This window comes from Leuresthes tenuis, unplaced genomic scaffold (assembly GCF_036924035.1).
Source record: "Leuresthes tenuis unplaced genomic scaffold, fLeuTen1.0.hap1 SCAF_15, whole genome shotgun sequence".
Taxonomy (NCBI): Eukaryota; Metazoa; Chordata; class Actinopteri; order Atheriniformes; family Atherinopsidae; genus Leuresthes; species Leuresthes tenuis.
In genome coordinates this window covers 23,757,497-23,784,502 of record NW_027325369.1, presented here as the reverse complement: position 1 = coordinate 23,784,502, position 27,006 = coordinate 23,757,497, and the positions used below count along the sequence as shown (strand labels likewise).

Below are 27,006 nucleotides of genomic sequence, written 5' to 3'. Positions count from 1 at the left end.
GGGGTCTTAAATCATGTTTATAAGGTTGTAAAGGTAGTCTTACATTCCGGTAGAAGAAGTAAACTCCTACCGACAAACATTAACTTTTAAAACATAATTAATTTACATCTATGCGTTTCATCTCCATTTATGAATGAAAAATGTGAAAACTACACTGCTGGTTGCCAGGACCGCCCTCTCCTCTTTTTTGCCTGTTACAGAAATAGAGCATTTTTGCGATGCTTTTGTATTCTTGGCGGCCTCTGTGACTGACAACTTTGGCATGCAGTTTTGAACTCGGGCCAGATAGTGGGGCACAACCCCACACGATCACATACAAAATTTGTCATCTAAATAGCAGGGGATTGGGTTTAATTTGACTGACGCAGCTGGAGGGGCACATAAGCAGCCAAAAAGTGACGAGCTGTAATCCCTCCGAAAAAGCCTCAACTGTTGCCCCTGATCAGAGTGAAAGGAAAGGACGGGTTATTTGTAGGCCCCATGTTCTTTAACAGCCTCTGTGACAGCCCTTGTGTAATACTGGGCTTTACTTAGTTACCCCTGGGCAACTGAGACTCTGTGCAGCAAAGTTTCTGATTTGTCGAGTAAAGTGGTGCATTGCGGCATCAGAGGCACTTTCTTCCAAAGTTAATTTCGCTAATGTAATTAAGATTCAATTTAACTACAGCATTAGGAATCGATATTTGCCATCTGTCTGTCAGGATGAAAAATTGTGAAGCCACATAATCAAATAAAAGCAGTAAAAAGCAGCAAGCAGTTTCTTACCGGTAATGCAAAAAAGGCATCAGGGAATTGCAAAGGGACAAGGCAAAAGAAGATTAATATTTCTGAGTCAGGACAAAACTTACCAGTCTGCAGTGTGCTGTGGCTGTCGGTGCAGAAAAACATTTCTGGGTGAAGACATTGCATCAGCATTACTGTTTCGCCCTTACAAAGGCACATGCAGACTGTATGCAAACCACATCAGCCTGCTATGATGAAACAGTGTTACTGTATATCTAAACAAGCTCCTAAACACATTTTAGGTGGAGCAGAAATCTGTCCAGTTTAGTAATCTTTCTCCAGCAACGCTGCGTCAAAACTTGGTGCAGTAGTCGAACGAAGGAGCCAAATACATTAGCTGTTGTGGCATCATTAAGCAACACGACCCAGAGAGAACATTACTCATTTGATTAGAAATGATAAAACAATAAGGCGCAGCGTGTAGCTCTTACAAACTGATGTCACTCAAACACTGTAATTGCATTAGCAGTTGTTTTGCATTACAGTGAATTTTCCATGAGGCTAAAAGAAAAGCTCACTGGCAGTGGCAGGAATGTACTGCAAGAAACAAAGGGACTGAAGACAAGAGTGTTTCAAGAGGAAGGGTGAACGAGTGCACAGGTCTGTGTGCATGTTAGTGTTCTCTACCTGTGCTCTTAGGCCTGCCGGGTGCTTTTCAAGGGTGACTCTGTCAGAGCGAGGCTGTCTCGACAGGGGGTCCTGACACACAAAGCCTGCAGAGACAGAGGAACCACAAAGGGGTATATCAATCAGATTTTGTTTCAAACATGTGACTCATTCCCACGACCTTCATATATTGCATCAACTCTTTAATGTTTGTGCAAGATGCTTAAGTATAATATGTGGGGACATGGAGATAATAAATCAAACAAATCAAAGGCATTATATTATACATATATTAGGGACTGTACTGTTTTGACATGGTGACACACTGCTGCCCAAAGCAACCACGGCCCCCTGATGTGGACCACAGACAGGCTTTCTTGCTTAAGGAAACTGTCTCACATCTTTAGAAATCCCATCTCCCGCTTTTTTTTTATCAAGAACTGAGAAATAAGTTAATACAAGTTACGTGAAAATTTACATATATTACTGTTGGCAGAACATTTGTTTTAAAGCACTGGATTGGTCACTAAAGCTGATTTATCATGACATAATATATTTTTATACTAATACTGAAGCGTCATCGTGTGTCACTGTTCATGCTCTTGCAAGTAAAGCAGCTTTGATCTACTTTATATACACTTTATGTAATTTTTTTTTGTACAACGAGATACCAGGTATATGTCAGCTTTTTAGTGTTTGGGCTTTTTCTCAAATCCCTGATTTTCAATCATTTGAAGATATCTTGAAATTAAACCATGTGAGAATATTCGACAATATTGGCACAGTGACCAGACTACACACTGAATGTTGCAAGATGCAAGAAGACAAAATGCTTGGAAACCACTGGTTTCACGATTAACATCCATCCATTCATTTTTTTTACACCCGCTTCATTATGTTCTCAGTTGTGGGGGTGCTGGAGCCTATCGCAGCTGTCATCAGGTGAGAGACGGGCTACACCCTGAATGGCTAACTGATCCAGCACAGGGCCAACACAGAAACAAGTGAGAACTGCTCACACTCATAGCTCAGTCAATTCATAAACAGCAATTAACATGACATGCTTCAAGTTTTTTAAACTGAGGGAGAAACCTGAATACCCCGAGAAAACACACGCGCTCACCGGGAGAACATGCAAACTTTGCTCAGAAAGGCCTCTTATCCACCTCTATAGTGAAGTAGAGCAAAAGTATAAAGAAGCACAACAAGGCAATACTCAAAATTGTAATTAATACCAAAGTAATTAAGAAACTCTATTGAGTTACTTTCTACCACTGCGTATCTATCCATTAAATATAAAAGCCAGAAGCTTATTCACATAAGTTAGCATGAAGTGCAGACTCAGGGGACACTTTGAGCAGTTGCCAGGCAACTAGTAAAGACTAGTAAACTAGTAAAGTTTGTTTTTTACACTTGTTTTATTACAATTTGTTTGTAAGTATGCTAAATTGTGAGTTTCAGAATCGTTGGTTGGTGAATTCTGTGACTGTTGAACACAGTGAGGCAAACATTTTCCTGTCTTTTTTCTAAATTAAGCTGAGCTAAGTTAAGCTAGCGATTCTGAAAAGATTACTGATCTTACTGATGAATTGTCCAAAATGCTGCACTACCTTCTCAACCCACGGTTGATGATTTAGTCTATCAAATCTTCATTTTTAAGTGCATCATATTCGTCACTTCACATTTCTCATGAAGATGTTCACGCCATGCCACAAAGACTCCAGACAATAACGCTCTGTTTATTGATTCCTAAACTCGTCCAAAGCTAACTCGTGATCATGGTATACTATTGACAGCTTTGAGCTTGAAGCTGTTTGTTCTACCTCATCCAAGCCTTCGGGTAGAAATCAGGCCCCTGCCATGCTCTTGCCTAAACACAGCAATTATTACAAACATGGGCGACACGGAGCTGACAGTTACACGCAGGCGGAAAATGAATGCTAATGGAATGCTGTCATTATTTACAGGTCTGGGATGGAGCCCAAGTGTTATCAGCCAACAGCGACTTAGTTTGTTTGGTACATAATAGATGTGCTGTGTTTTACATGCCACTGCTCATTTTCCCCAGACCCGCAGGAGCGTCTCAGTCCAAAGATAACTGGCAATTTATGATTCTACTCTTTCATTTAATGAGCCTGGGGGGGAGGGTTTCAAGCCACAGCATGGCCCAGGCTAAGATGCACACATATTTGAGCATGCACTCGTGCACACATGCATGTAAACAGCCATTCCTCGAATATCATTAGGCTAAAACCACAGATAGATATAATGGCTCAGTGCCACTTTAGATTTATGCCTGTTCATCAGTGGGCTCAGTGTATAATGTGAACAGTGATAAGGGCAAAGCTGAGGATTACTTAACGTTAAACAAACACAATGCTGGTCTCCTTTTTTCCAGGATTTAGTGTTTTGATTTGCATCTACGAGGAAAGACACAAAATCTGAGATGGTATGTGCATATTTATGTACTGGTGTATGTTAGCAGTACATGTTTGTGACTATGCTTAGCTTAACATATACATATAACATATACATAGCTTAGCTCTTCTTCTGACTGAGAAATCAATAATTAAGAAGGGAGGAGACAGAACAGAGATGCTTATCTTTCACTACTCCTCAACAATGTTACATATGCAGTGCTGATCTTGGCCTTTGGCTCAGAGTTAATGACTACAAAAAAAAAACACTAAAGCTTGTGTTGACAATTTTATCTGCAAGTAATTAATGTTCATTAATAAAGGCTGTGGTTTATTCTCTCAACACTGAAGCGCCGAGTTTGAAGCCATACAGCTATTTTCAGCAGTTTGTGCAAACTCAACTTGTGGAATGCAGGAAAACATTAAACAATAGATGATTGTCCCTAACAGTTTGAAACCTGCTGGTTACAAGAACAGCAAACCAGCGGCAAAGTTGTTTGGAGTCGTTGAAGAAAACAAAGTAATTACACTTTTGATTTTATGATATTTTCCCCAAATTTAGTATAATTTATTTTTTTTACCCAATTTTTCTATGTAGTTTATTTCATAGCTGATGACGGCTATCCAAGGTTTAAATCATATAACAGTAAATAACGACAGGCCCATTTGAGGTTTTATAACCTCTCGATCAATCGTTTTTTTTAGGAAAATCTACAGTATAATTCCAGCAGCTTTAAAAGTAGAATAGTATTTTTATTGAATCTCTAGACAATAACATACACTGTGCTATCTAAAGCTTTTCTTACTGTGGGTCACGTATTCCTGAAGGAAAGACTTCTCAGTGTGGGAGTCTCAGATCACACTGTCTGCTGGTTTGAAAACTACCAGTCAGGCAGATCTTAGTTTGCAGACAGACAAATTTACTTTTCGGCCTGCTTGATGGGTGTTCCCAAGGGGTCGGTCCTGGGACCACTCCTATTCATTCTATATATCAATCGTCTTAATCAAAATCTTTCTAATCCATTTTTTGACTCTGATGAAATTGATAATGTTACTTATTGCTCTCTGCCCTCCTTGTTCTGAATTCCAACAAAACTAAACCAATGATGCTCAATTATGAAAAATCTAGGTAACTAAATATTCAATCTATTACCACTTATAAAGGCTCTGTCACTAAATCGGTATCTAATTACAAATATCTTGGAATTGTAATCAAACATTCTTTATCTTTTACACTTCATATCCAGACCAACTCGTACAAAACCTTAAGCTGAATTTAGTTGTCCGTATACTTTCTGCTGCTACTTTCATGTCTGTGATGGATCACGATGACGCTTTCTTACATGAATGCTTTCTCATGATGTTGCGCACACATTAGATTGAGTCTATCACTCTAAGGTTTGTCAAAAATTCGAACTCTCAAGCCAGCCACTGCTTGTTGTCTGCTCGCGTCACTTGGCCCAAACTGTCTGCACGATGACTCAGTCATTGGTATGTTTTCATCTACAAGTTTTATCTACTCAGGAGTTATTCCTGCTGTCTGTTTCTGGTGCCCTTACTGAATTGGAAAAAAGGGCACTTACTTATGCTGCTCCCTTTGCATGGAACCATCTTTTAAAATCACTTCAAATTAAAGAAGCTGATCGCACAAAATTAATACAAGAAAATACAATGTGATTTAAAATGAAACTTGCGTTTTTGTAATAAAATTTTAATAAAACAAGTAAAGTGTAAAAAGCAGAAACTTTAAAATGCACGTTTACATTGATCATTTCATCCTGGCATCGGTTGCACTTGTGATATTTATCTTGTGGTTTTATGTTTTAGTTAGACGTTCTTATTTCACTTTAATGTGAACTGCTGCTGTCTTGACCACTCCAGGACATTTCCTGGTTAAAGACTAAAACAATAAAAGTAACAATAAAAGTTGTTGTTTTAAAAAAAAAAAAAAGACTGAATTTATATCCACGAAATCCACGAAGTGTAACTACATGTGGGAAAACTGTGGGAAAGTTGTATTCCCTCACTGTTTCAACATGTACTTACCCACAAGTGAAAACATGTCTGCTATCATGCTGGCCTTTATCTTCAGATCCAGAGGTGCATCACTGTAATTAAGTACATTTTTAATTAAGCAAAATAAAAAATGAACACCATACAAACAGATGTTAGAGCAAAACAGATCAGCTGATATAAGGAGATGCTTAAGTTGACTAAACACTCGGAGAAGTTCAGAGATATATATATATATATATATATATATATATATAATATTCACATTTTCCCACGTACATATTTAAATAAAGCCCTTTTATTGAGATGGCAGGGTAAATGGAATGTCTTCAGTAAGAGATTCCCCTGAAATAACAAATAAAAGGATGAAATGATTGAGTCACTCACCAAGACAGGGAGGGAGAAAGGTTTACTTCTAACAACCAGGGTTTGAGGTTGGAGTCAATGAGCACATCGAAACCATACAGCTCTACAGAGGGAGAAACAAAATTAATCAAAAGGTTTTTACTGCAGACAGGGCAGCCAGAAGAGACAGACAGGATTAGAAAAAACAACAATCTGCTCTGTGTAAATAAAGGCTGATGGGTATCAAAGTCAGAAACCTTTCCAAAGTTTTCATATGTGGCATTTGGCAGCATGGCTTCCATCTTTCTGTTTTTGATTACACGCATGTTATGTACCCAATCATTCAAGAGAGAAACATTCACCAATCCTGCTACTGAGGAAGTGGATCAATTACAATAACTAAGTACATACACATTTCATCTGTCATGATGCTGCTTATATAGGACAGTAGATCAAAAACAAAGCGTAGCTGCAAATATTTTCATACATGCAGCCGATAATTATTTTATTCCCCGAGAGGTTAAAAAGTCTACATATTGTCACTTCTTATTAACAATTAGGATGGGATCCTAATGGCTACTAGAAAAAAGCTTTGGCTCCATCATGAGTTGGAAATGTGAAGGTGTGTCCCAAGTGGCCAAACCTAGAGAATTAAAAAGCTTTAGGCCATGTATTGTATATACAGTATTTCATTCCAGTAACAGCTCGCCACTGAGTGACACAATAAAAGCCTTTCACAAAGTGGTCAGGAAGTTCCCAGGGTAAAAAAGAAAGAAAAAGAAATCATCCATCCATTCCATCCCGATTTTTTCTCTCATTTCACTGACTGATATATGGCTCACTGCAGCAGTCGGCCTATGTGACATATGAAAGGCCTCACACTGCTCTGGGGAGTGTCACCCAGTAAGCCAACGACCCGCCGGCCCCAGCAGCAGCGTGCAGGGAAACCACACTCTTTTACAGGGATAGGGTAAAGCCCAGCCAAAGAGCCAGAGGAAAAATCCTTCTAATGGCACTTCAAAAGAACAGACTGTGTTGAGAATAGGCCGGGGGGGTGGAGGTTTCAAAGCTGCAATAACCAGCACTGTTTGTTCTAGCATCCCAGGTCAATGCCAGTGTTAAGCATACAAAAGCCAGCGTGACAAGCAGCAGTGGCCTGCTATTGTACTTAACGTCACACTGATAAAACCAAACTGTTATAATTTAAACAACTGATATAAATATGATGTACATAATTGAATGCACAATGCAGTTTAAAACTCACACCAGATGCTGCATCACACCAGGTAAAAATACGTGCTTTCATCTGGCATTGCCAAGACTTTTGATCATTTTAGTGGAAATGCAGGACTTTATGTCTTAAATATGCTCCGTTTACTACTTTAATCTATTTTTTAATTACAGTTACTCGAGAACAGATGTTAAACATCCTAAAAAGTGGTAAAGTAATCATAACATCTTGTACGTGAAGAACTGACTTCACAAGAAAATGACTCAGACATACAAACTTTTCTTTGTTGCATGTTATTTTGTAGGTTACATAAGCTCACCTGCCTTAATGTTTAGAGTAACTCATTTGTTGTGCCCAAATAGACTAAAATCTGTTTTGGTGTAGGGTATTTCTTTAATCTAAACAAGAAAGATTACATGATCAATCAGTGTGGTATGTCATCTCTGTGGTATCATGTGTTGTTGAAATAGCTTGGAGCAAAGGGTTTAATGGTAGGTGTATTCTTGTAGAACCATTACAGCCGTGACAATAGGTGCAGAGCATGAGATACTTGCCACACTAGCTAAGCTCAAGCTACAACTGGCATCAGAGTTAGAGTTTTGTGATAAAATGAGCCTTGAAGTCCCCGCGGATGGATGAACTTCTGAGCTACAGTGAGCTCCTTTGGAGTTTAGAGTGCTCTGCTGACATATTACTTTTTATTTACTGTCTTTTGAACAGTGCGTCATTTGAGTGCCTTAAAAATGGCCAAAGACACGCAATTCGTCTTGAACGTTTAAAACAAATTGGTCTAATTTGTCTACTTAACCAAAATTGTACACAACTGTGACCCAATAACACAAACCATCCACTTTTTGTACTGTTGCTCTTCCACTTAGTAAAAAAGTAAATCTGCAAGTATCTCTTCAAATGGGGGTAGTTTTAGATGTTACTTGGAATGTATATTAACGTGCTATTTCCCGTTTATTTTTACAAACTCCTCCTTTTTTAATATACGTTGTGATTTCAAGTTTTCCTTAAAGCACTTATCTATTCTGAAAGCAAAAAATCCAAACAGGGTTTTATTATTCGTGATCAGGTTACTGTATATCACATGCACTGGGAGTTTAACGCATGGTAGTGTCATTGGGTTTAAATTGGTGGAACTGCAGATTGAATTTTCATGATGGAACAGAACAAAGTTTGCCATACAACCAGGAGCCAAGAGCTGCAACATAAGCTGCCACTGCCATCTTTAACTTCTCAGGACGGACTGGACCCCCACCACTAAACTGCTCGTTTCAGCAGAGCAATAAGATTCTATTTTCCACTTGCAAGCTTATCCTATTCCATCCAGTATTGTAGAAAAACACGCACAGATCGAGGCTACAAGAAAGATGGTGCGCTTGTGTGTGCGTATGTGTGTGTATCATAAAACATTATCCATTAGTCTTGGGGAACAGAATGCTGGCTTTGAGCCTGCAGTGCCTCATCAGTGGCACCACAACAACAGGGGAAAATGGGGAGGTGTTACACCACCTCACCAGCCCCCGACAAGCAGACTCCATGTGCCACGAATTTTCCCCCAATTAGAAGCAGACGCCGCTGATGCCCCGCAAGCCTGCCGAGCCGCTCAATGTCAGACACGTTTGTTCTGTGGCTCGACCGCTGCCGGGGGAGCACTTTTAAATGCGCCCACAGACAGCCCACAACAAGCATCACAGACAAGGAGACGAGAGGCGATGAACATCTACAGCACACCCATTAAAGAGGGAGGGAGAGAAAGAAAAAACATGGCAGAGAAAAGGGATGATGAAGAGCTTTTATTTTTTCTTTATTATAGGAGGGGTGCTGCTGGAAAAATTACCACAAGGGACAAACGCCCAAAAACAATGATCTCCCCACCCTGGCCACGCAGCTTGGTGGCCCACAATAACAACAGCATCCTTCATGTGTGTTTTCTTCATGGGCGAGGACAATTGAATTACATTCGCGTCATTCTAAGATAAATCATGTCTGCTAAACTGTTTCACTGCTGTTGCAAAGAGCACAGCAGAGCAGCTTGGAGCCACAGTTGTGAAAACACTCTGAAGACAACAAATTAAAGTTCCAGTTAGCCCCATATAGTCTTATTGTGATAGTGGAACCTACACTGTTAATCACTCTTAAAAAGACTCGGTTTTACAGCAGCCTAACTGTCATCACAGTGACACAAACACCACACCACAGTGAAGTGTGGGAGTATATGACAAATGTAAAACAGGGAGAGTGGTTCACAGACGGGAGATCCAACCACACTCAGCACTTAATGAGGGACACTCAGTGGAACACAGGACCAGTAAGTGGAATGTTTTGTGTGTAATAAAATAGGCCTTTGGCTTGGCTAATCAGATCTTAGTCAAAACATCTCGTAATCAGCATCTCTCAGCAAAAAAGCCTGTCCATTAATCACACGGCGGCGGTAAGGAGCTGCATGGGTGGCATTTTCTCCCTACAGACACACACACACGCTTCCATACACTTCTTACACTGAAAAACAAAAAAATGTTTTTATTTCTTCCCACATGAGACATTACGACGCTATAAAAAGATTTTGTTACGGTATGCCCATTTAGATACACCGTGCAATTTGAGCAAAAGGAAGAAATCCCATTTGAAAACAATAAACATTGTATTAAAGTCATTAATAGACATTAAAATGGCAGGGAACAATTTGCAGTAAATTAAGATTATAATGTGCTTCATGGTCTTGCATGATTCCCTTTCAGACAAGCCAGAGACTGTATAAAAACTCTAAACAATGGCTGCTTTTATCAGCATGCTTGCTGAGCTAACACGCATGTATTTGCTGCCATGCATGCTGATGCTTTACCTGTTTACTATTAGGCAGCTGCTGAGGCCAAGGAAGCGGAGTGTGTTGTAAATCATTGGGTGGGAGGTTGTAGTAAGGATAAGCGCAAGAGGAGGAGGAATAGAGCTAACAGAATATAACATGCAGTTGGCTTGGATGGGATTTTATTTAAGGGACAAGAAACAGCCACAAAAACATACTGGTCTAAACTCACACTTTAGATGGGTTCCTGCATGTCCCGATATTTACACTGTACATATATATTTTCACACACAGAGAGGGAGTTTGCATGCAATATGACCACACTGGGAGAGACAGATCAACAGAGAGAGGATGAGGGTGGTCCTCAGGAACCGTCAGTGTCTGCCTTTGGAAACTTAATCCTTTAGACAGACTATGAATGAATGCTATAATTAAGTTGCGTGAGGCCATCCGAAGACAACAAAATTACACTAAATTCAACAGTAAAGCGATACGACTGAAGTAAGGCAGCGGGCATATTGACAGCAGACCACAGACTATTATGTGTCTTAATCAAATGTGCAGGACGTAATTGTGTTTGTTCCATAGATTATTGGACTCACTTTCGACTCTGCTTAACCAACACACAACTTTCAACTGTATCTAATTCTAGGGGACCAGGAAGAAAAGAGCCAAATAAGAGAAATGCAGCCATAAGCAACGAGGACACGACTAAGGTCAATTTCCTAATTTCTCACGTTATGTCTAAACTCAAAGGTTACATATTTACTCCTTAACACCGCAGTGCAGCCTCAGATGGTTTTGTCTTTCCAGAATTCTTGTTGAAATTTGCAAGAGCATGGCCATTACTTTCGTTATGAAGAGTGAGAACTTCTTTGAGGCTTTCTATAACTTGGATATGGGGGATATGGAGATGTCGAGACACAAATAAATCAAAATACAGGCAAACCTGTGAAATAATACTGAATGAGAGCAAATAGTTTTCCACTTGTCCTTTTCACTCTCAGAGAGGATACAGCTCAACTGTAAAATGATGCATATCATCTAAACATCTTGAGTTTTTCATAAAAAGTCCAAGAAGGTGATGAAGAGAACCCAATTATTTATGGGTAGAAATATTATCTTTCAAGGAAAATGATCCAACATTTCACTGTGTGAGTGACAAACGCATGTGAACCTTTGCTTTCACTATCCGGTGGGACACCCTCAAGCTGAAATAACTGCAACTAAACATTTGCAGTGACTGCTGATCAGTCCTGAAATTGGCCCAGAAAAAATATAGCTCAGTTCTCCATACAGAAAAGCTTTAACTCTGGGATGTTGGTTGCTCACTTCAGGTCCATTAACAACATTTTTACTGGATTACAGTCAGGCTTTGATTCCAAAACATGACATTAATACTTTTTTGGTAGAATGACTTATATGTGCTTAGGATCATTGTCTTGCTGTATGAAACACTTTCTCTTTGGACTCAGTTCACTGACAGATGTCCACTTACAATCCACTGTTCATAAGAATTCATTATTTCTCTAAAAGTAGCCGGTATTTCCGTTCACTAGTAAACCAAATCTGAAGCAATCTTTTGAAAAAAAGGAAACGTAAATCAAACCGTTTTGGCAGAACGGGCTACATCGCCAAGGGGTTGTAATGCAGTAGAAGCAGAAGTTGTCCAAACTGGAAGCAAACCTTGCGGCGGACACTGAGAGAGCTATTCTCAAGGAATCATTTAATCTCTTTGAATATCTGGGACCTTATGTAATAAAAGGACAGTCAATCACAAGAGCTGATAAGTCACGCTCGATCTTCACCAGTTCGGGCAGGATTCCCAAAAAGATTTTTCTTCAGTCTACAAACATTTTTGCACGTTCGTGGAAGTTTTTTAACCATTTCCATTCACCTTCTGTTTTTCATGTCCTCAAAAACAGCAAAGTAAGACACCACCAAGGACAAGCTGCCCTGGACCATATGCAGCAAAACAGGCCCGAACCATGATACTACCGCCACTATGTTTCACTGATGCAATAAAGTTATTTTTGTTGAAGGCACTGTTATTCTCTCTCCAAAAATAACACTTCAGCTGTGACCTAAAAGCTGTATTTTGGCCTATTTTTTCCCACAAAGCCTTCCAGTTTTTCCAGATCGTGATCTTTGATGACAGTGATGGTGGATTTGGGAATTTTCCAATGTGAGAGATACCTTTAATGCTTAGAAGTTACCCTGGGTTTCTTTATGATCTGTCAGACTGTCACACACTCGTGGAGTGATCTTTGATGACAGACCACTTCAGTGGGAGGCAACTATGGTCTTGAATTTCTTGAAGTACTAATCCACGGTCATATTGTCGGAGTCTTCTTCAAACTCCATCCATCCATCCATTTTCTGTACCCACTTAACCCAACTCAGGGTTGCGGGGGGGCTGGAGCCTATCCCAGCTGAGACAAACAACCATTCACGATTCTGACATATCTATGCAGAAAGATGGTCATTCTCCAAGGTTTTTAAAAACTTCTAAATCATTTGGTTGTTTATTTATGTCTCTCAGGTGTGTATCAGAGCCAGGCTGTGGCTTGGTAGGCCACACTGTAAATACCTGCATGGTCAACTTTTACACTCTTGTTTAATGTGGGGGTTTTTTCAACATAGTAGAGATGCTCAGGGTGGAGATTGCATCTTTATGCAGGCGAATTTCTGATACAGCCCCATACAGCCCAAACAACCACCAATCAGGGGGCTATTTTGTCTCGGGAAGCCGGTCACAACTGCAAAGCCCTTTATTTTTCTAACATCTGAGAGGTGAAAGTGAGTGTGAGCAAGAGCGGGAAAATTATAAACAAAAAGAAACTGTAACAGAAAGGGAAAAAGAGAGTAAAAAAGAGACAGTGGTGCTGAGGCAGGCTGAGCCAACGTGCTCACTTTCAAACCCCAAATCGCAGAAAGACTGCCAGACTCAGAGAAAGAGCGCAGACAATTAGTGCCAACACTAACATGGGTAATGGCTCCAAAATGGAGTTCACACGAGCCTGCTGCTAAGCAAGACTAGCCAAGAAAACAGTCAGCCTAAATCAGGCAGAGCTGAATGGCAACAGAGGAGAAGAAGCAAATTCCTGCTTCAGTCAACAGGCCCTCCACGACCCGACAGCCAGTCAGAGGGCAGCAACAGGCAGGAAGGCTCCACACTGAAGAATGACTGTCTACTACCTCAGCGTGGCTCAGTGTACAAATAGTATGGAGGAACTGTTGGACAATGAATCTGAAACTGAAAGGAAATATGAGGGGTGTGGTAATGTGCATGACTACATATGTGTGAGTGTATCTGCAGTGTGAGCAAAAAAAGGAGGAATTTTTCCAAAGCTCAGGTTTCATTCAAAAGACATACTTGTGGAGTGGCGTCTGTTATGATTCTTAAATGCAGCTCTAGTAAAACAATTTTAATTAAGTAAGAAATATTTCAAGATGATTAAGAAAAGATTACCAAAGCAATTAGTCTTATGAGGAACAAACGTCTTGCAGGCGGTGGCTATCTGTAGCTCAGCACTCAGCACAGCTTTGATGATGAGGTCTTCGACTTGTTTCATCAACACTGGGAGAGACAAAATGAAAATAAATTACCTAAGAGAAAATTAATAGGTTGACTCAATGAAAGAATTAGCATGATTTAATGAAAATCAGAAGAAAAAGGTGAAGGTCTGACTCACATGTGGTGTCCTTTCCCTCCTGCTTCAAATACCTCAACACTGCACTCATACTCCATTTGTTCCCATAATCCTCAACTTCAGGGTCATCGCAGCTGAAAAGAAAGAAAAGCACTTCAAACACCCGAGCTGCAGTAAAGGGATGAGTCAGTGGGGTTCCCGTAACAGCACACATTCAATTACACGATGAGCTCTGATAAGGCTTACCTGACATAATCACTGCTCTTTTTGTTCAGACTGTAGTTGGTGAGATGCATGAACGTGTTCTTGATGTTGGTTGCAGCCCGATCGTACTTAACTGTAGCAAATCTGTGGACGAGCAGTGTGTGTTTATACAACTGGAGGAGAAGAAGCGTCATTTCACTTTCACAGTCACGAGGCTGACACTTGACTGAATAATAGGGGCGCTGTGGGAAGAGATTAATCTCTGGTAGTGTTTGAGGAGAGTGGATGCCACATGTGCAATAATCAGAATTCCTTGGCACGCACCATCTACCTGAATACCAACACCACCAAAGGAATGTCAGAAGATAAAAGCGGGATTCATGATTTCCATGATTTATTGCTCACAGTTGATAACGAAGCCAGCAAATAAGAGGGCAGTGGCACACTGTTTCCAGCATGAGCACATACTTCTATCAGAGCGAGGCCGCTAGCCAGTCATTCTATAAATCATCTACCCTCTCCCGGCCTACCTGTGCCTCATCATGGCCTGTTCTTGATTTGGTAAATTATTCTTGCACTGAACGGCCAGAGCCAAAAAAAATGCAGCACAATTACATAAAAGTCCTCCTCAGTAATGGTCTTTGAACAATGACACAATCAGTAAGATTTCATTAGCACATCCAACAAGTGAAACAATAGACTGCTTTGTTTCAAAATCGCCAGTAATACACGCTCTACAGCAGCGAGTCTCTAAAGTGGAGGATGCCCTCCTCTGGAAACAGAGAGAACTCCACCATTTCGGATCTAACAGCAAGTCTCAGAATGAACTGAATTTGCTCTAACAAATCCCCTAAAAAGCCTTATCTCTCCAGTTTGTCGGGTGAACTCTATTAGATTTTCTGCTAAATCTTTCAAATATAATCCTATATGCAACCAGAATAATACCCATAATAGAAAACATAAAGAGGAATGTGTGCTACTAGTTTAGAAAATAAGTTTTACACTGTCTACTGTTGACATCATGTACACACATATTCCATAAATAAAGATCAGAGACCACATTAACACTAACCACTAACAGATGAAAAGTGGATAAGTTGGTAAGTTTTCAACCTACCCTTCCCATGATGGTCATCCAAGTCACGGTTCTGATTCACATCACATCTTGTGTGTTCTTTTGCTAAACAGCTGGGAAACACTGTCTTGTTTTTAAACAGCCCTGACATCCATCAAAGCGTTCAACATTAAGTGCATCCAGAGGGGACATCTGATCACATGCATGAAATTTCCATGCGAGAAAAGAATTCTGTTTTGTGCTTTGGTCAAACAGACAGAAAGCGAGATCTGCCTCTTATCTGTCTCCAAAGTCGTGTAAGAAAAAAAGAGGAGAAAAAAAACTGAACTCTGCCCTTCTTTTTTAACTTAACTGCAATTTTCAAACTGTCAAAGGCAATTATAGAACAGACAAAAAAAACACCTCAATGCAGGGCTTCCACTCACACCATATTTTCACCTTTACGTAGGTAGTCAACACGATATTCAGATAGGTAGATATATCAATGCAAATAAATCCACATATAAAAACACATGACCCCTACATACACACACAAAAACACACCTGCAGAAAAAAAAACAATCTCTGGAACCACTTGGTGTCGCTCTAAAGAAGGAGAATCTCATTCCACAATTAGCGGAACCAAAACCAAATCTGTCTGTCGGGGGTGGCTCTGGGTTTATTCATCTCTTTTGGGGAGGGTTTTCACAAATCCCATGGTTCATTTTGGCAGGAGGAAAACTCATTCAGACAGCAGGATGGACGGACTAACCAAGCAACAAACACACACCTATACTGCAACACTAACAGGGGGAGAATGTGTTTGCTCTCTCGTAAGCTTGTAATTACACTGCTATCTCTGTACACAGCGAATAGTTGTGAACATGTTTTAACTAATCTGTCCTCCTGTCAAATATTAGCAAAGAAATACCTCCATCAATCTGTCAATGCTACATGCCTGAAGCAGTACAAGGTCACAGGGAGCTGGAGCCTAAACCACCTCATTTCTGGTGAGCGGCAGAGCATTTCCTGGACAGGCTGCCAGTCCATCTGAGAGTGGCACTCGCTCAATTACCCTAACCTGCATGTTTTTGGACATACTCAGGAAGAAAGTGCTAACTCTAAACAGGAAGGGCCTCCGCTCAAATGGATTGGCAGGTTTAAACCCAAAACACCTCTCCCTGTGAGGTGACAAAATCACTTCAATGAAAACATTGGTCAACCTCTATCGACACAGTTGAACTTGAAAGCATATTTTTGCACCAGGCCTTCTAGATTTTGGTTGTTAGTGTGGTAAACTGTGGATGTTTAGGGCGAATTTAGATGTAATGCTGTCAATAAGCTACAGGTCCACTACTTTTATTTAAAAAAAAAAATGTTTTGCTTTAATTTAATTCCATAAAACAGCAGTTTTTGATCTGAGATATCATCTGTGCCTTCATAGTTTTTTTGTCCTCAGAAAATCCAGTGACCATCACATAAATCATTCTCAAACCAACATGAACTCACCTTGCCAGGCCCTCCTCATACACATAGATGAGGAGTGGATCGTACGATGTTACCAACACGTACAACCGAACGTCAAATTTGAACTCTGTAAACAAAGCCAAATTTATCGTGAATCATAAAGATTTTTCAGTGTAAATCTGTCCAAATATCTTTAAAATACTAAGAAAAACTGTGTCTCACCATCTATCAGTAGAGGGTTATTAATATAGCGAGACACCAAGATGTTTTCATCCATGGAAATCTGATTTGGCTGTAGATGAAAAAAAAACAACGCAGAGGAAAATATGATGAGCACACAAAGAGGAACGTGCAGGCAGTCTTTTTTTCTCATTGAGTTAAAGCTTCAAGGCTGCAACTTAATTCATATAGAACAGCATTAAACACTCGATTCCAAACAGCTGACGTGACTCTGCTGTTAATCACAAACATCAAAGAACAATCAGACGAGGAAAAAGTTTTAGCGACGCTGGCCATAGCAGGTCAACCTTCAATAACAGCCTATAAAAACACAATGCGGTGGTGGGAGATGGGTCATTTATGAGGCTGAAATGTGTTGCAGGTGGCGAAGTTGAGAAGAGATTGGAAGGGGGGGTGCAGAGTAACCTCAGAGCTGGCTGGAGTTCAGAGAAAACCTAACCAAAAAGATGAACGTATTTCTTTCTTCTCTCCAAATATCAAGCTGACATTCTTTCCACTGTTTTATAAAAATGCCTGAGAAGAAGAAGAAGAAGAAGAAGAAGAATCATGCGTGTGTTTTCCAAGAGTGAGAACCTTGTTGAGCTCCTCTAAGAGCCAAGGCCTTGGACGTGTGTGATTTACTCCGCAGAGCTTATTAATGTCTGGTTGATACTTATTTCAAAGACAGCTGTATCAGTGCACCCCCACACACAGATAGCATCTGGCCAAATGACTGCCTGAGTTCACACAGCACTTCTTTATGTCAGTGTGTGCACATGAAACTCCCACGAGGTTTACCATTAAAGTGAATGCACGCTTAGACGTGCATAAGAGGGAATGTTTCATGCACACAAAGCAAAACTCATTGACACTGACAGGGAGGTTGTTTGGAAGAGCTTAGCAAAGAGATCAGGTATTTTTGTGCTATTTCCGGTCTGTGTTGACATATTCTAACTGTCTGCTGTCGCTGTGTCAGTTTGAACTCCAGGTCTACGGTGGCCCGTAGGTGTGGAATTCAAATCCAAACAATGCAACGTATTTCATGCGACACAAGGTTTCATAAAACATAACAGAAACAGAAAGAAAACCCGAACAGAAAACACAATGATTCCCCAGAGAGCAAAATCAGACTGAAGCAACATTTAAATGTTGTCAGTCAGAAGTACTGAAGGTCGATGTGTGACACTGTGACAAAGCTGAAAGAGGACTTTTAATAAAGCTCTGATTGAGAAAATCAATCATTCAATATTTACTCGGGATTTAATCCAACCATGGGTTTCAATCCCAACTGAAAAACAGTCGTTTTGACCAGAACTCAGGTGGGTTTTCAGTAAAACTTAAAATATCCAAACCTGTTGAGCCTGAGATAGTGCCCTCAAAGAAGTCAAAGAAAAGAAGAAAAAGAAGTAAAGCAAAACGTCGGCTGTGCGTCGTCAATGAGCTTTTATGTCTTCTCCGAATGAACAAGTACAAAAGTCTGTTCTATACTGCTGATATTAGACCTAACGCATATTAGAAAATCAATTATTATAGACTACACATCAGGAAATATTCAATCAATAAGAACTCGCCATGATTGGTCAGTGACATGCTTGACTAAATCATGATTTCCATGTTATGGAACGCTGTCAGAGCTAAATGCACAGCTCATCAAGTTCAAAGTTAAAGAGTTTTATACACAGCAGGCATGTGTTAACTTACTAATTTGACCTGCTTACAACTTTTTGGCAGCATTCCTCTCTTATCCTAATTGCAGCATGACGCATAAAAGGAATGTCTAGATTAACAACGATCATAGTTATTGTAAAGGAGCGGCACCTGTTATCGCTGAGAGGAATTTTAATACAAAAGAAGAGAGCCTGGCAGTGTTGAACAGGCTTCATAGTGCGTCCCTGCAGAGGTCTGTGCAACGAGGCTTCACAGAAGTCATGATTTATTTTTAAAAATGTGATTTGGGAAATGTTGTTGTGTTATGCAAATGTCACAGTTATAACTTTATTAAGTTTTGCTCAATAATGTTGTGTTTTCTACGCCAGGGTCACCGTACACAGCATGTATCCAGAAAAATAAGACAGAAAATGTGTGGTTTTTTTCTTCTTCGGTGCTGTTTTATCAGCTACAGAAAACAAAGGAATGACAGTTTTTGACTGAATTATTTTACCTGTCAGTGCAAACACGTGTCAGTCCATTCACACCGACCGACTCAGGTTTATTTTTGTTTGAAAGAGGTATTTAGAGCAGTGCTTCCCAACCTGTGGGTGGAGACCACCCAAGCTGTGCTGAGACACACAGTGATTTAAGGTAAACAGGGAAAAATATATTACAGTTACTCGGAATTATGTTCAAGCTTGAAGGGTTATTCTTGACCTCTGACACAGATGTTTCAAAGGTCGACACAACTCATAACACGGGGTCCATTTACTTGGCTGGTCTTTTTAAACATTCGCACACACATTTTGGCCTTCATCGGCCCATGAAGGCCTGAGGACCACAGCCACAAACTGCAGCTCAAAGCCGAAAGGTTTCATGTTTTCAAACTGTTAAACAATTGCCAGCATTGGAGGACAATTTTAAAAGGGCCAAATTGACTCACATTGCTGACCAAGTAGATGCCTCGTCCTCTTGAAGAAGCTACTGGTTTAATTATCCATGGGCCCTTGTCCTTGGCAAAACAATCTGCGAGTGGTAAAACAGGAGAGAACACTCAGCCGGAGACCAAGACGCAACACAGATGGTAAACGTGGTAAATATAAATGTAGCTCTGCTGCATCAGGTGGGCATCTCTTACTGCGGAACTCCTGGTACTCAGAGGGAAGCACGAAGGTCTGAGGAATGACATGGAAGTTTTTGAAGCCGTGAGTCTGCTGCATTCGCTGGATGTTTTTATAGAGACGGTCTTTGCGCGTTAATTCATATGACCTGGAAATGAGCACAGCCTCCGGTTTGAAACTGACAGAACAAACACATGAATGCGTGACATTTGCACAACACCCTCTGCCTGACAGTATCATTCGTTTCACGCTTCCCTCCAAACTAAACGCGAGTCGCAGCGGAAGCCAAAAAACACACTGCCTGCACTGAGGCTCTTGGAACGGCTCCGCAGTGATATTTATAACACAGAGGCAGTGCTTTCGTGTATTTGAGCACTCTGTTACCTGGGAAAGTGGTTGACCTTCTGGAAGTCTTGAAGGCTGCGTAGTATGTAAGGCTTCAGGTGAGATCCTGTCCACATTAGGTTAAAGTCGTTACTGTTTGGGTGAACCTGAAAAGCAAAGACAATGATTTAATTCAACCGACACTGGGTCAGGTTATTTAGATATTTAGCACACAGTGAAATAACTCTGCAAAGGGAAAGTCTAGCTATTGCTCTTCATAGTGACTGAACACCAACAGCAGCGTTAAATTCTGTGAATCAGAGCCAACTCGCACATTTTCATCCCTGCAAATGTCATTTTTATCTGTTTTTGTTTTATTCCAATGATTCGTTAGGAGGCCGAATTCACATCACCGTTCTGTAGGTGCCAGATGTTTGCAATAAAGGCTTATTAAAGTTTGGCTCTGCTGAGGCAGCACGAGACACTCGTCTGCCTTTGATTGTGGATTCCCAGGAGTCAACGAGCATTGACATGAAATGAAAAAGGATTTAATTGTAACTGCTTGGAAAGACCAAGGAAACGAGACTAATGCTCATGAGGTCAAATTATTACTCCTTTTCCACAGCCATGAAAGGAAAAAAAATATACATCCTGTATCCTGGAAGGCAGAGCATGCACATATGTTGCATGTCTTGTAAAAAATGAAAAAAAAAAAACAGCTTTTTTGCCAGATTTAGACTAATCCTCCACATTGGCATGATTCAAGAATAAACATTACCTCATGGAATCCATGATTGGTGAGTAACCCTCGTACCAGGCGGCTCTCTGTGCGTACAATCTTGAAGGCCATGCTATATCGTTCTGGACAAAACACACACAAACACATTTGGGACAACGGGTTTATTATCCACCTTCTTGAGGCTCTAAATTCTAATATTTTGATGTGACTTCACCACGTTTTACGCACCTCCAACAGAGCAGATGGTCCTATCTTTTGCAACGATCGCCTCAGGTATAAAGAGGAGAACTGGGATTGTCTTGCTAAGGCCGCTCCATGTGACGCAAGGATGGTCTCTAGAGGAAAAACAATCAGATAAGACGGAAACTACGGCAAAGAATCTGATAAAACAAACAACATACACGGAGAAAAAGACCGGTAACATTGTGATAGAGATCCACTTGTGAATTTCACTAACCAAAGTCTTTGGCATCCATTACAGGATGACGTGAACCTGCCTATATGGGCAGCTTACCTAACCCTGAGGGAATGCATCTCAACATGGTGTTTATTTCAGTCAGGCAGATAAAGAAGGAACCTCACACAGTTTCATTGCTGGGTAATAACAATCCCATGCACTGCACTGACAAACACCCTTGTAAAAGTCCAGACTATCTCGCAGTACCAGCCACAGCCTGCTTATCAGGGGGTAAATTTAAGATAAGGTGGCATGATGATGGAGTGGGACTCAATCAGGTATGACTGCTATAGATAAAGGGGGGTGAAATGTAAGCAATTCGAGCCCCTAGCTTCCAAGTATCCAGGTATGTCTGAGAGTGTAGCAGATATCCATTTCACTGAGATATTCAGGTGGCACTTTTAGACAAGGTACTTGGATCATATTTCAGCTTGCTGCTCATTGTGGATATGTGCCACCTACAGGACCAGCGAGTAGCTTCAGTCCTGTTGTGTAGACACAAAGGGTGTTGACGTAACCGTCAGGCTCACGGTGAATTCTCTGTAAATTTCTATCATTCTCACTTACAGACATTTAGTAAAGTGTTCCGATGCTTGAATACTTTTGAAAACTGGACACAGTTAAAAACTGAAATGCCTCTGAACCTATATTCAGTTGAAGATAGTATAAAAAGAATATGTCAGATGCTGAAACTGAGAAAGATGTTTTCTTTTTTGGAGACAGAACACATTTTTGACTAATTATGACAGTTTGGTGCCATAATTTAAACGTTTTAGGTGTTAAACTGGGCCGCTTGAAGTCCAGACCTGCCACCCACTACATATATTTAGGCACATTATGAAACGACACAGGTGCCGAACTGTTAAGCTGTCGACGGACAACATAAAGCGAGAATTGAAAAACAAAAACTGCAGCCATTGTTCTTTCGCCACAGTTCCTAAATGCTTACGGAGTGTTGCTAAAAGAGGAGGCGATGCATCACAGTGGTAGACGTACTCCTGTCCAAACTTCAAACTCAAGACATCTAGACAGGCGTATATTTCAACCTGTTCATTCGTGATCATCCCCACCACATAAGACTGTTGAACATCTGCTCTCTCAGGTTCATGCTATTACCATTTTCATTCAATTAAAAAAACTTCTTTCAAGCCCAACTGTACTGCGGTCTTGTGTTTTTGCCACATTTAATGTCCAACAGTACATTCAGTTACAGTCCATGTGTTTGTCTTAAAACTAGATCTCTTGAATTTACCTGTAAACTATACCTTGAAGTTCTTTGCATTATTAAGTGTTGTCCATTGTCACCTTAATCTAAATTATTGACTACTCCTGTGTATGTTCAGCTGGGAACTGGTGTACAGTCTCAGTGAAAGTCTATCCTAAAATAATCAGTGTTACTATTGTCATGGAGGTAATGTTCTGTGTTTAGTAGGAAGATATATTTGGGTAACCATGTATTGTTGCTACTCACGTGGCACCTCAGTGCATAAAAACTGCCCTATCAGTAGAAGCAGCTCTAGTCATCTGGAGGTTAAACTCTATTTCTAGGCAGTCCAAATGAATTTAGAGGATGCAGCCTAAAGGCAGACACAGTAACACTCAGATTGGTATGGCTAAGAATAGCTTAAGAGGGAATTATTTGGCAGATATACAAGAGACCAACTGTCTCATCTACTCCCGAGAGCTAGAGCTTCCTCTCCCTCGTTCAGAACTTAGTCAATAAATGAAGTTACCTGAAGCTTTCAATTTGTCTAAATGTATCTTGGCATCAATTATTAAATCGAGCTCTGAACATCTTGAAGAATCCTGAAAAGATTACATTACATATTCAATAAATCATGGCGAACCGCAAAGACGAAAGCCACAGCAGAGAAAAAGGCCTTTCGTCCACCGTGGTTCCATGTTAATAATCTATTAAGAAGCAACTCTCGTGATGTCCTCCAAGAGGATCAGTGGGCTAAGAACCTAAATGACACGTAAGAGGACCGGCCAAGTCCACCAGCTGCACCGACTGTGAGCAGCAGCATCTCCACAGCTTGTGATTCTCTGTGCCACAATTCTGAGAGCAACGAGACTTTTCGTTAAGGACATTCACTAAGCAACGTGCATATTGGAAAAATAAACCAATAAGAAATACATTTCTATCAATTAGTGTTTCTTTTTTAATCTGCTTTAAGCACAACATAAGCCCTGGATGTGTACCCTTGCAACACTGCGCACACACACGCATCCAGACACATTTTAAGCAATTATAAAAGGGCGTAATCAACTCTGAAGGGACTCTTGTTTCAAACGGGATGTGTTATTACACAAGCGACAGAATTACAGCATAGACTATTTAACCTCAGAATTCTAATTCTTTATTATTCAATTTGAAAGTTAACAACAAATTTATTGTCAATTTATCTTAGTCTCCATAGTAAGGAGATTAGGTCCAGGTGTCTTAACGCCACTGACATTTGACAGCATGATCTCTAGAGCACATAACAGAGTCTACTTTTTCTTAAGGCAAATATTTCAGGAGCATAACATTTGTACTTACTCTTGCTCGTCTTCTGAGGATGATCCAGAGTCATCTTTCTCCGTGACCACAGCTGGCATTTTCACATTAAGTAGGGAACAGACTGTCTGATGGAGCTTTACTGGGATCAAGCAGCTAGATTTTAACCATGGCATGTATAACATATAACAGCAAAAAAAACCACTCAGCTCAGCCAAATTAGTACCAGTCCTTCCACATATAATACTGCAATAACAATCTGCACAGTCTACACTCCTGAACATAACACTGGCACCGTCCGGTGGTGGAATAAATTTAGTACACAGTTCGATAATAACACCTTTATGTCTACTTGTGGCCGCCGTGAAACCATCTTACTCCTATTAAACATAAGAGGCTGCGAAAGACAGACAATCCAGAAAGCGTTAGCCAAATAACGTTATCAGCATGCTATCTACGTATGTATGCGGAGCCACAGTCTGGTTAGTTTAAGACCGCTACGGCAGAGGTTTTGTATACCTCGATGTGGATATACATCAACATAAACTTGCCTTTTATTCCTATTGAGCCTGCTAACAGTTAGCCAGCTTGTATCACCAGGGCCAGTTGATCATCGCGGTTAATCTTCCTGGTAACTACAACAACTGAATAGCAACAGAGGAGGGAGCATGCGCAGTCGATAGCGGTATTCGTCCACGTGACCAAATTTTGAACCGCACCATCAATCCAGCGATAGGTAAGCTAACAGGTGTAACGGTAAAAATGAATGGGAGCCCATCTCTTCTGTAATTATCAGTGGATACGTATGTCCGTGTAGGATTCATATTAAATGTGTTCTTGGGAATGGTGTTTTTAGACAACAGTGCACTTGGTTAAGAACAAATTGGAATTATTGCGGAAGTAAATTTAAATATATATACAGTTTAGTTCCAGTCGATACGCGCATTACTTGGCTTTAACAGGCTACAAGTTATCATTCTAAAAAATCTGCTTTTAATGGATGGTAACACTAATAACATCTAATTCCCTGTCTACAAAGACACTAGCAAGTCACGAATGTTTCTTTTGCTGTGTTTACCATACAACCAAGCGAACTGTCCACGATACTCGATTCTTATAGGTTAGACGTTAAAATGGGCGGTGTCGTAAATCACAGAAGGACCAATCACAATGATGGTACGATTAAATGAAGCCATCTTTTGAGCTTTGTCATTGGTTAACCCTGTGGGCCAAGATTGAAGGACGCACCGTTTCAAGTGCTAGTAAATAGTCACAAATGTACAATCCCACTGTGGTTTTCCTACTAACATGTTTACACTGTAGTTTGGTTGGCGTTGCCAGGTAAGTATTTGTGCAACTCATTTAATGTTTTTGTTGTAATTGTCATACAGATTGTATTACCAGTTCACAGCAGCGTTAGCTTGCTTCGACATATGATTCATTGACATAATCCTGATTTATAGATGATCTCCATCTGATGTGCTTGACGGAAAAAAATATGTGTGTGTGTATATATATATAAAACAGAGAGACTGCTATTGCATTAAGTTTGAGGTTGTCTGTCCTGCTGCCAATAGTTTCTGAAAGGTGCGTCCCAGTGACAGAAGAGATGAGCCGCTTTCTGAACGTCCTCCGCAGCTGGTTGGTGATGGTGTCCGTCATCGCGATGGGAAACACCGTGCAGAGTTTCAGAGATCACAGCTTTCTGTCTGAGAAGCTGTACACGGGCACACCAGAGTTTGGTGAGCAGCTGATGCTGTTGTGATTCCTCAAAACTACATAAAACCCTTTTCTTTAACAGAAAATAGCAGCAAATTACAAACTGAAGGAAATCTTACTGCTCTAAGATTTCCTTAATGTGATGTTAAATCTGTAATTTTTCAGTGGAGACAACTACATCGTTTGATGATTATGTAATCAGTTGATAATATTAGAGCTACACTGCTTTTTTGATACCAGTATAACAGATGATTATGGATGTCAGTGCCCAAAAGTTGGCAGAGAAGATAAAGGTTTACCCTCCTCTGACTGTCTAAGAATGACTAATGCTGGATATTCTGATGCCTCTGTCATGATATTCTTTCCTTTTTCCGCCCACGTCCTCAGTGAACGGCCTCCAAGCTCGAACATTTGGCATTTGGACGTTGCTGTCATCGATTATCCGCTGCGCCTGTGCCATTGATATCCAGAATAGAACGTAAGGCTGCTTGTTGAGTGTCGGAGCTTGTTTCTTGTGGTTGTCCACACCATCATGCTGTTACAGTGTGTCACGCTGTCTTCTGCAGGCTGTATCACATCACCTTATGGACATTTGTGTTGGCGTTGGGACACTTTCTGTCTGAAGTCTTCATCTACAAAACTGCACCACTGACTATTGGAGTCATGGCACCGCTCATTGTTGCAAGTGGGTGTTGATAGATGGAGGTTTTCACACTAATTTAATGACCCAAATGCATTGTTTTAAGGTTTATAGCTTCTCAGAGTTTGTTAGATTTTTAAAAATCTGACAGGATTTTGTTGTTTCTCCAGGTTTTTCAATCATAGGAATGCTCATTGGATTCCAGTGTATCCCGGAGAATCAGGAGGAAGTGGGAGCACGGCAGAAGAAGAGGAACTAGTCTCCTTGTGCCGATTGAATCCACCACCAGCAGGCACTCGTGGACCGGCCCCTGTGTGCCGCTTCTTGGCATGAGAAGAAAAAGGCCCCTGATGTAAATTCATTTTCTACTGTGACATTTTCAACGTTACCATTTGAATCCGCGTCTTGATACTTAAACATCCTGCTTGTACGGTTGACAGTGCAGTCAGGAGTGAAACTTCAGTGGTTAGTATGTGCTGGTTTTTAATCACTTCACCTTCAAATGAGCAATATGCCGGAGGATTAAGCCATAACCATCATTTCAGTTAACTTGGGTTCAGTTTCAGTTTGGTGCCACTGAATGAGACGATAACTTAGGGTACATATGTGACCTAACAACAACTTTCTGTTCGTGTTTTTAACAGTAGCTCAGATTCACCATTCATTTCTGGTGAACATTTAAGTCTCCATTGTGTTTTGTTTCTTGTTGATTAAAGGCAACATTTTTAATTTGACTTTCATTATTTCCAGCATTTCAGCTGTGTTGGTATTACCTGAGACGAATTCAAATATAGTTACACTGTGGAGATTCCTCGGGATCCTAAGACTCTCTCTAAACTGCAAAGACACATGCATACACACATTTTACGAGTTTACTTTTGTTTTCCTTTCTTTGTCCTAATTACATTTCTGCCTGGTATCTTTCCCTGTCTTTGCGGTTGTTTTGCATCTGTGCTTCAGTCATTTGTTTTAACTCGCAGTGGTTTTGTATCCATCTGCCACCAGTCTGCGTCTGCTTCTGGTAAATTTCTTTCTTTTTCTTATTTTTGGGT

At 40.5% G+C, this 27,006-nt stretch overlaps 2 protein-coding genes across 5 annotated transcripts in view; one reads left to right on the top strand and one right to left on the bottom strand.

Annotated features, from left to right (window-relative positions):
• Positions 1-23,749, bottom strand: part of ttll5 (tubulin tyrosine ligase-like family, member 5) — a 54,734-nt gene extending 30,985 nt beyond the window's left edge. For both annotated transcript variants that reach the window (XM_072366128.1, XM_072366129.1), the window contains exons 1-15: positions 23,638-23,749; positions 20,867-20,973; positions 20,678-20,760; positions 19,960-20,066; positions 19,593-19,723; positions 19,398-19,480; positions 16,808-16,877; positions 16,628-16,712; positions 14,107-14,208; positions 13,903-13,994; positions 13,680-13,787; positions 6,207-6,288; positions 5,853-5,914; positions 1,411-1,496; positions 849-890 (exon numbers count right to left, since the gene is read on the bottom strand). In XM_072366128.1, coding sequence (XP_072222229.1) covers positions 849-890; positions 1,411-1,496; positions 5,853-5,914; positions 6,207-6,288; positions 13,680-13,787; positions 13,903-13,994; positions 14,107-14,208; positions 16,628-16,712; positions 16,808-16,877; positions 19,398-19,480; positions 19,593-19,723; positions 19,960-20,066; positions 20,678-20,760; positions 20,867-20,973; positions 23,638-23,696 — 1,299 coding nt within the window. In that variant the 5' untranslated portion in view covers positions 23,697-23,749. The remainder of the gene's footprint in view (positions 1-848; positions 891-1,410; positions 1,497-5,852; positions 5,915-6,206; positions 6,289-13,679; positions 13,788-13,902; positions 13,995-14,106; positions 14,209-16,627; positions 16,713-16,807; positions 16,878-19,397; positions 19,481-19,592; positions 19,724-19,959; positions 20,067-20,677; positions 20,761-20,866; positions 20,974-23,637) is intronic.
• Positions 23,750-24,308: 559 nt separating this feature from the next.
• On the top strand, positions 24,309-26,688 carry erg28 (ergosterol biosynthesis 28 homolog). 3 transcript variants are annotated; one of them, XM_072365011.1, is made up of 5 exons: positions 24,309-24,331; positions 25,173-25,337; positions 25,702-25,792; positions 25,881-25,999; positions 26,125-26,688. In XM_072365011.1, exons 2-5 carry the CDS (start codon positions 25,205-25,207, stop codon positions 26,211-26,213), a joined length of 432 nt encoding a protein of 143 aa, XP_072221112.1. In that variant the 5' UTR covers positions 24,309-24,331; positions 25,173-25,204; the 3' UTR covers positions 26,214-26,688. The 3 variants fall into 3 exon arrangements, with proteins under 3 accessions (XP_072221112.1, XP_072221111.1, XP_072221110.1); XM_072365010.1 differs by lacking the exon at positions 24,309-24,331 and adding an exon at positions 24,800-24,857; XM_072365009.1 differs by lacking the exon at positions 24,309-24,331 and adding an exon at positions 24,852-24,936.
• The last annotated feature ends 318 nt before the right edge of the window (positions 26,689-27,006 follow it).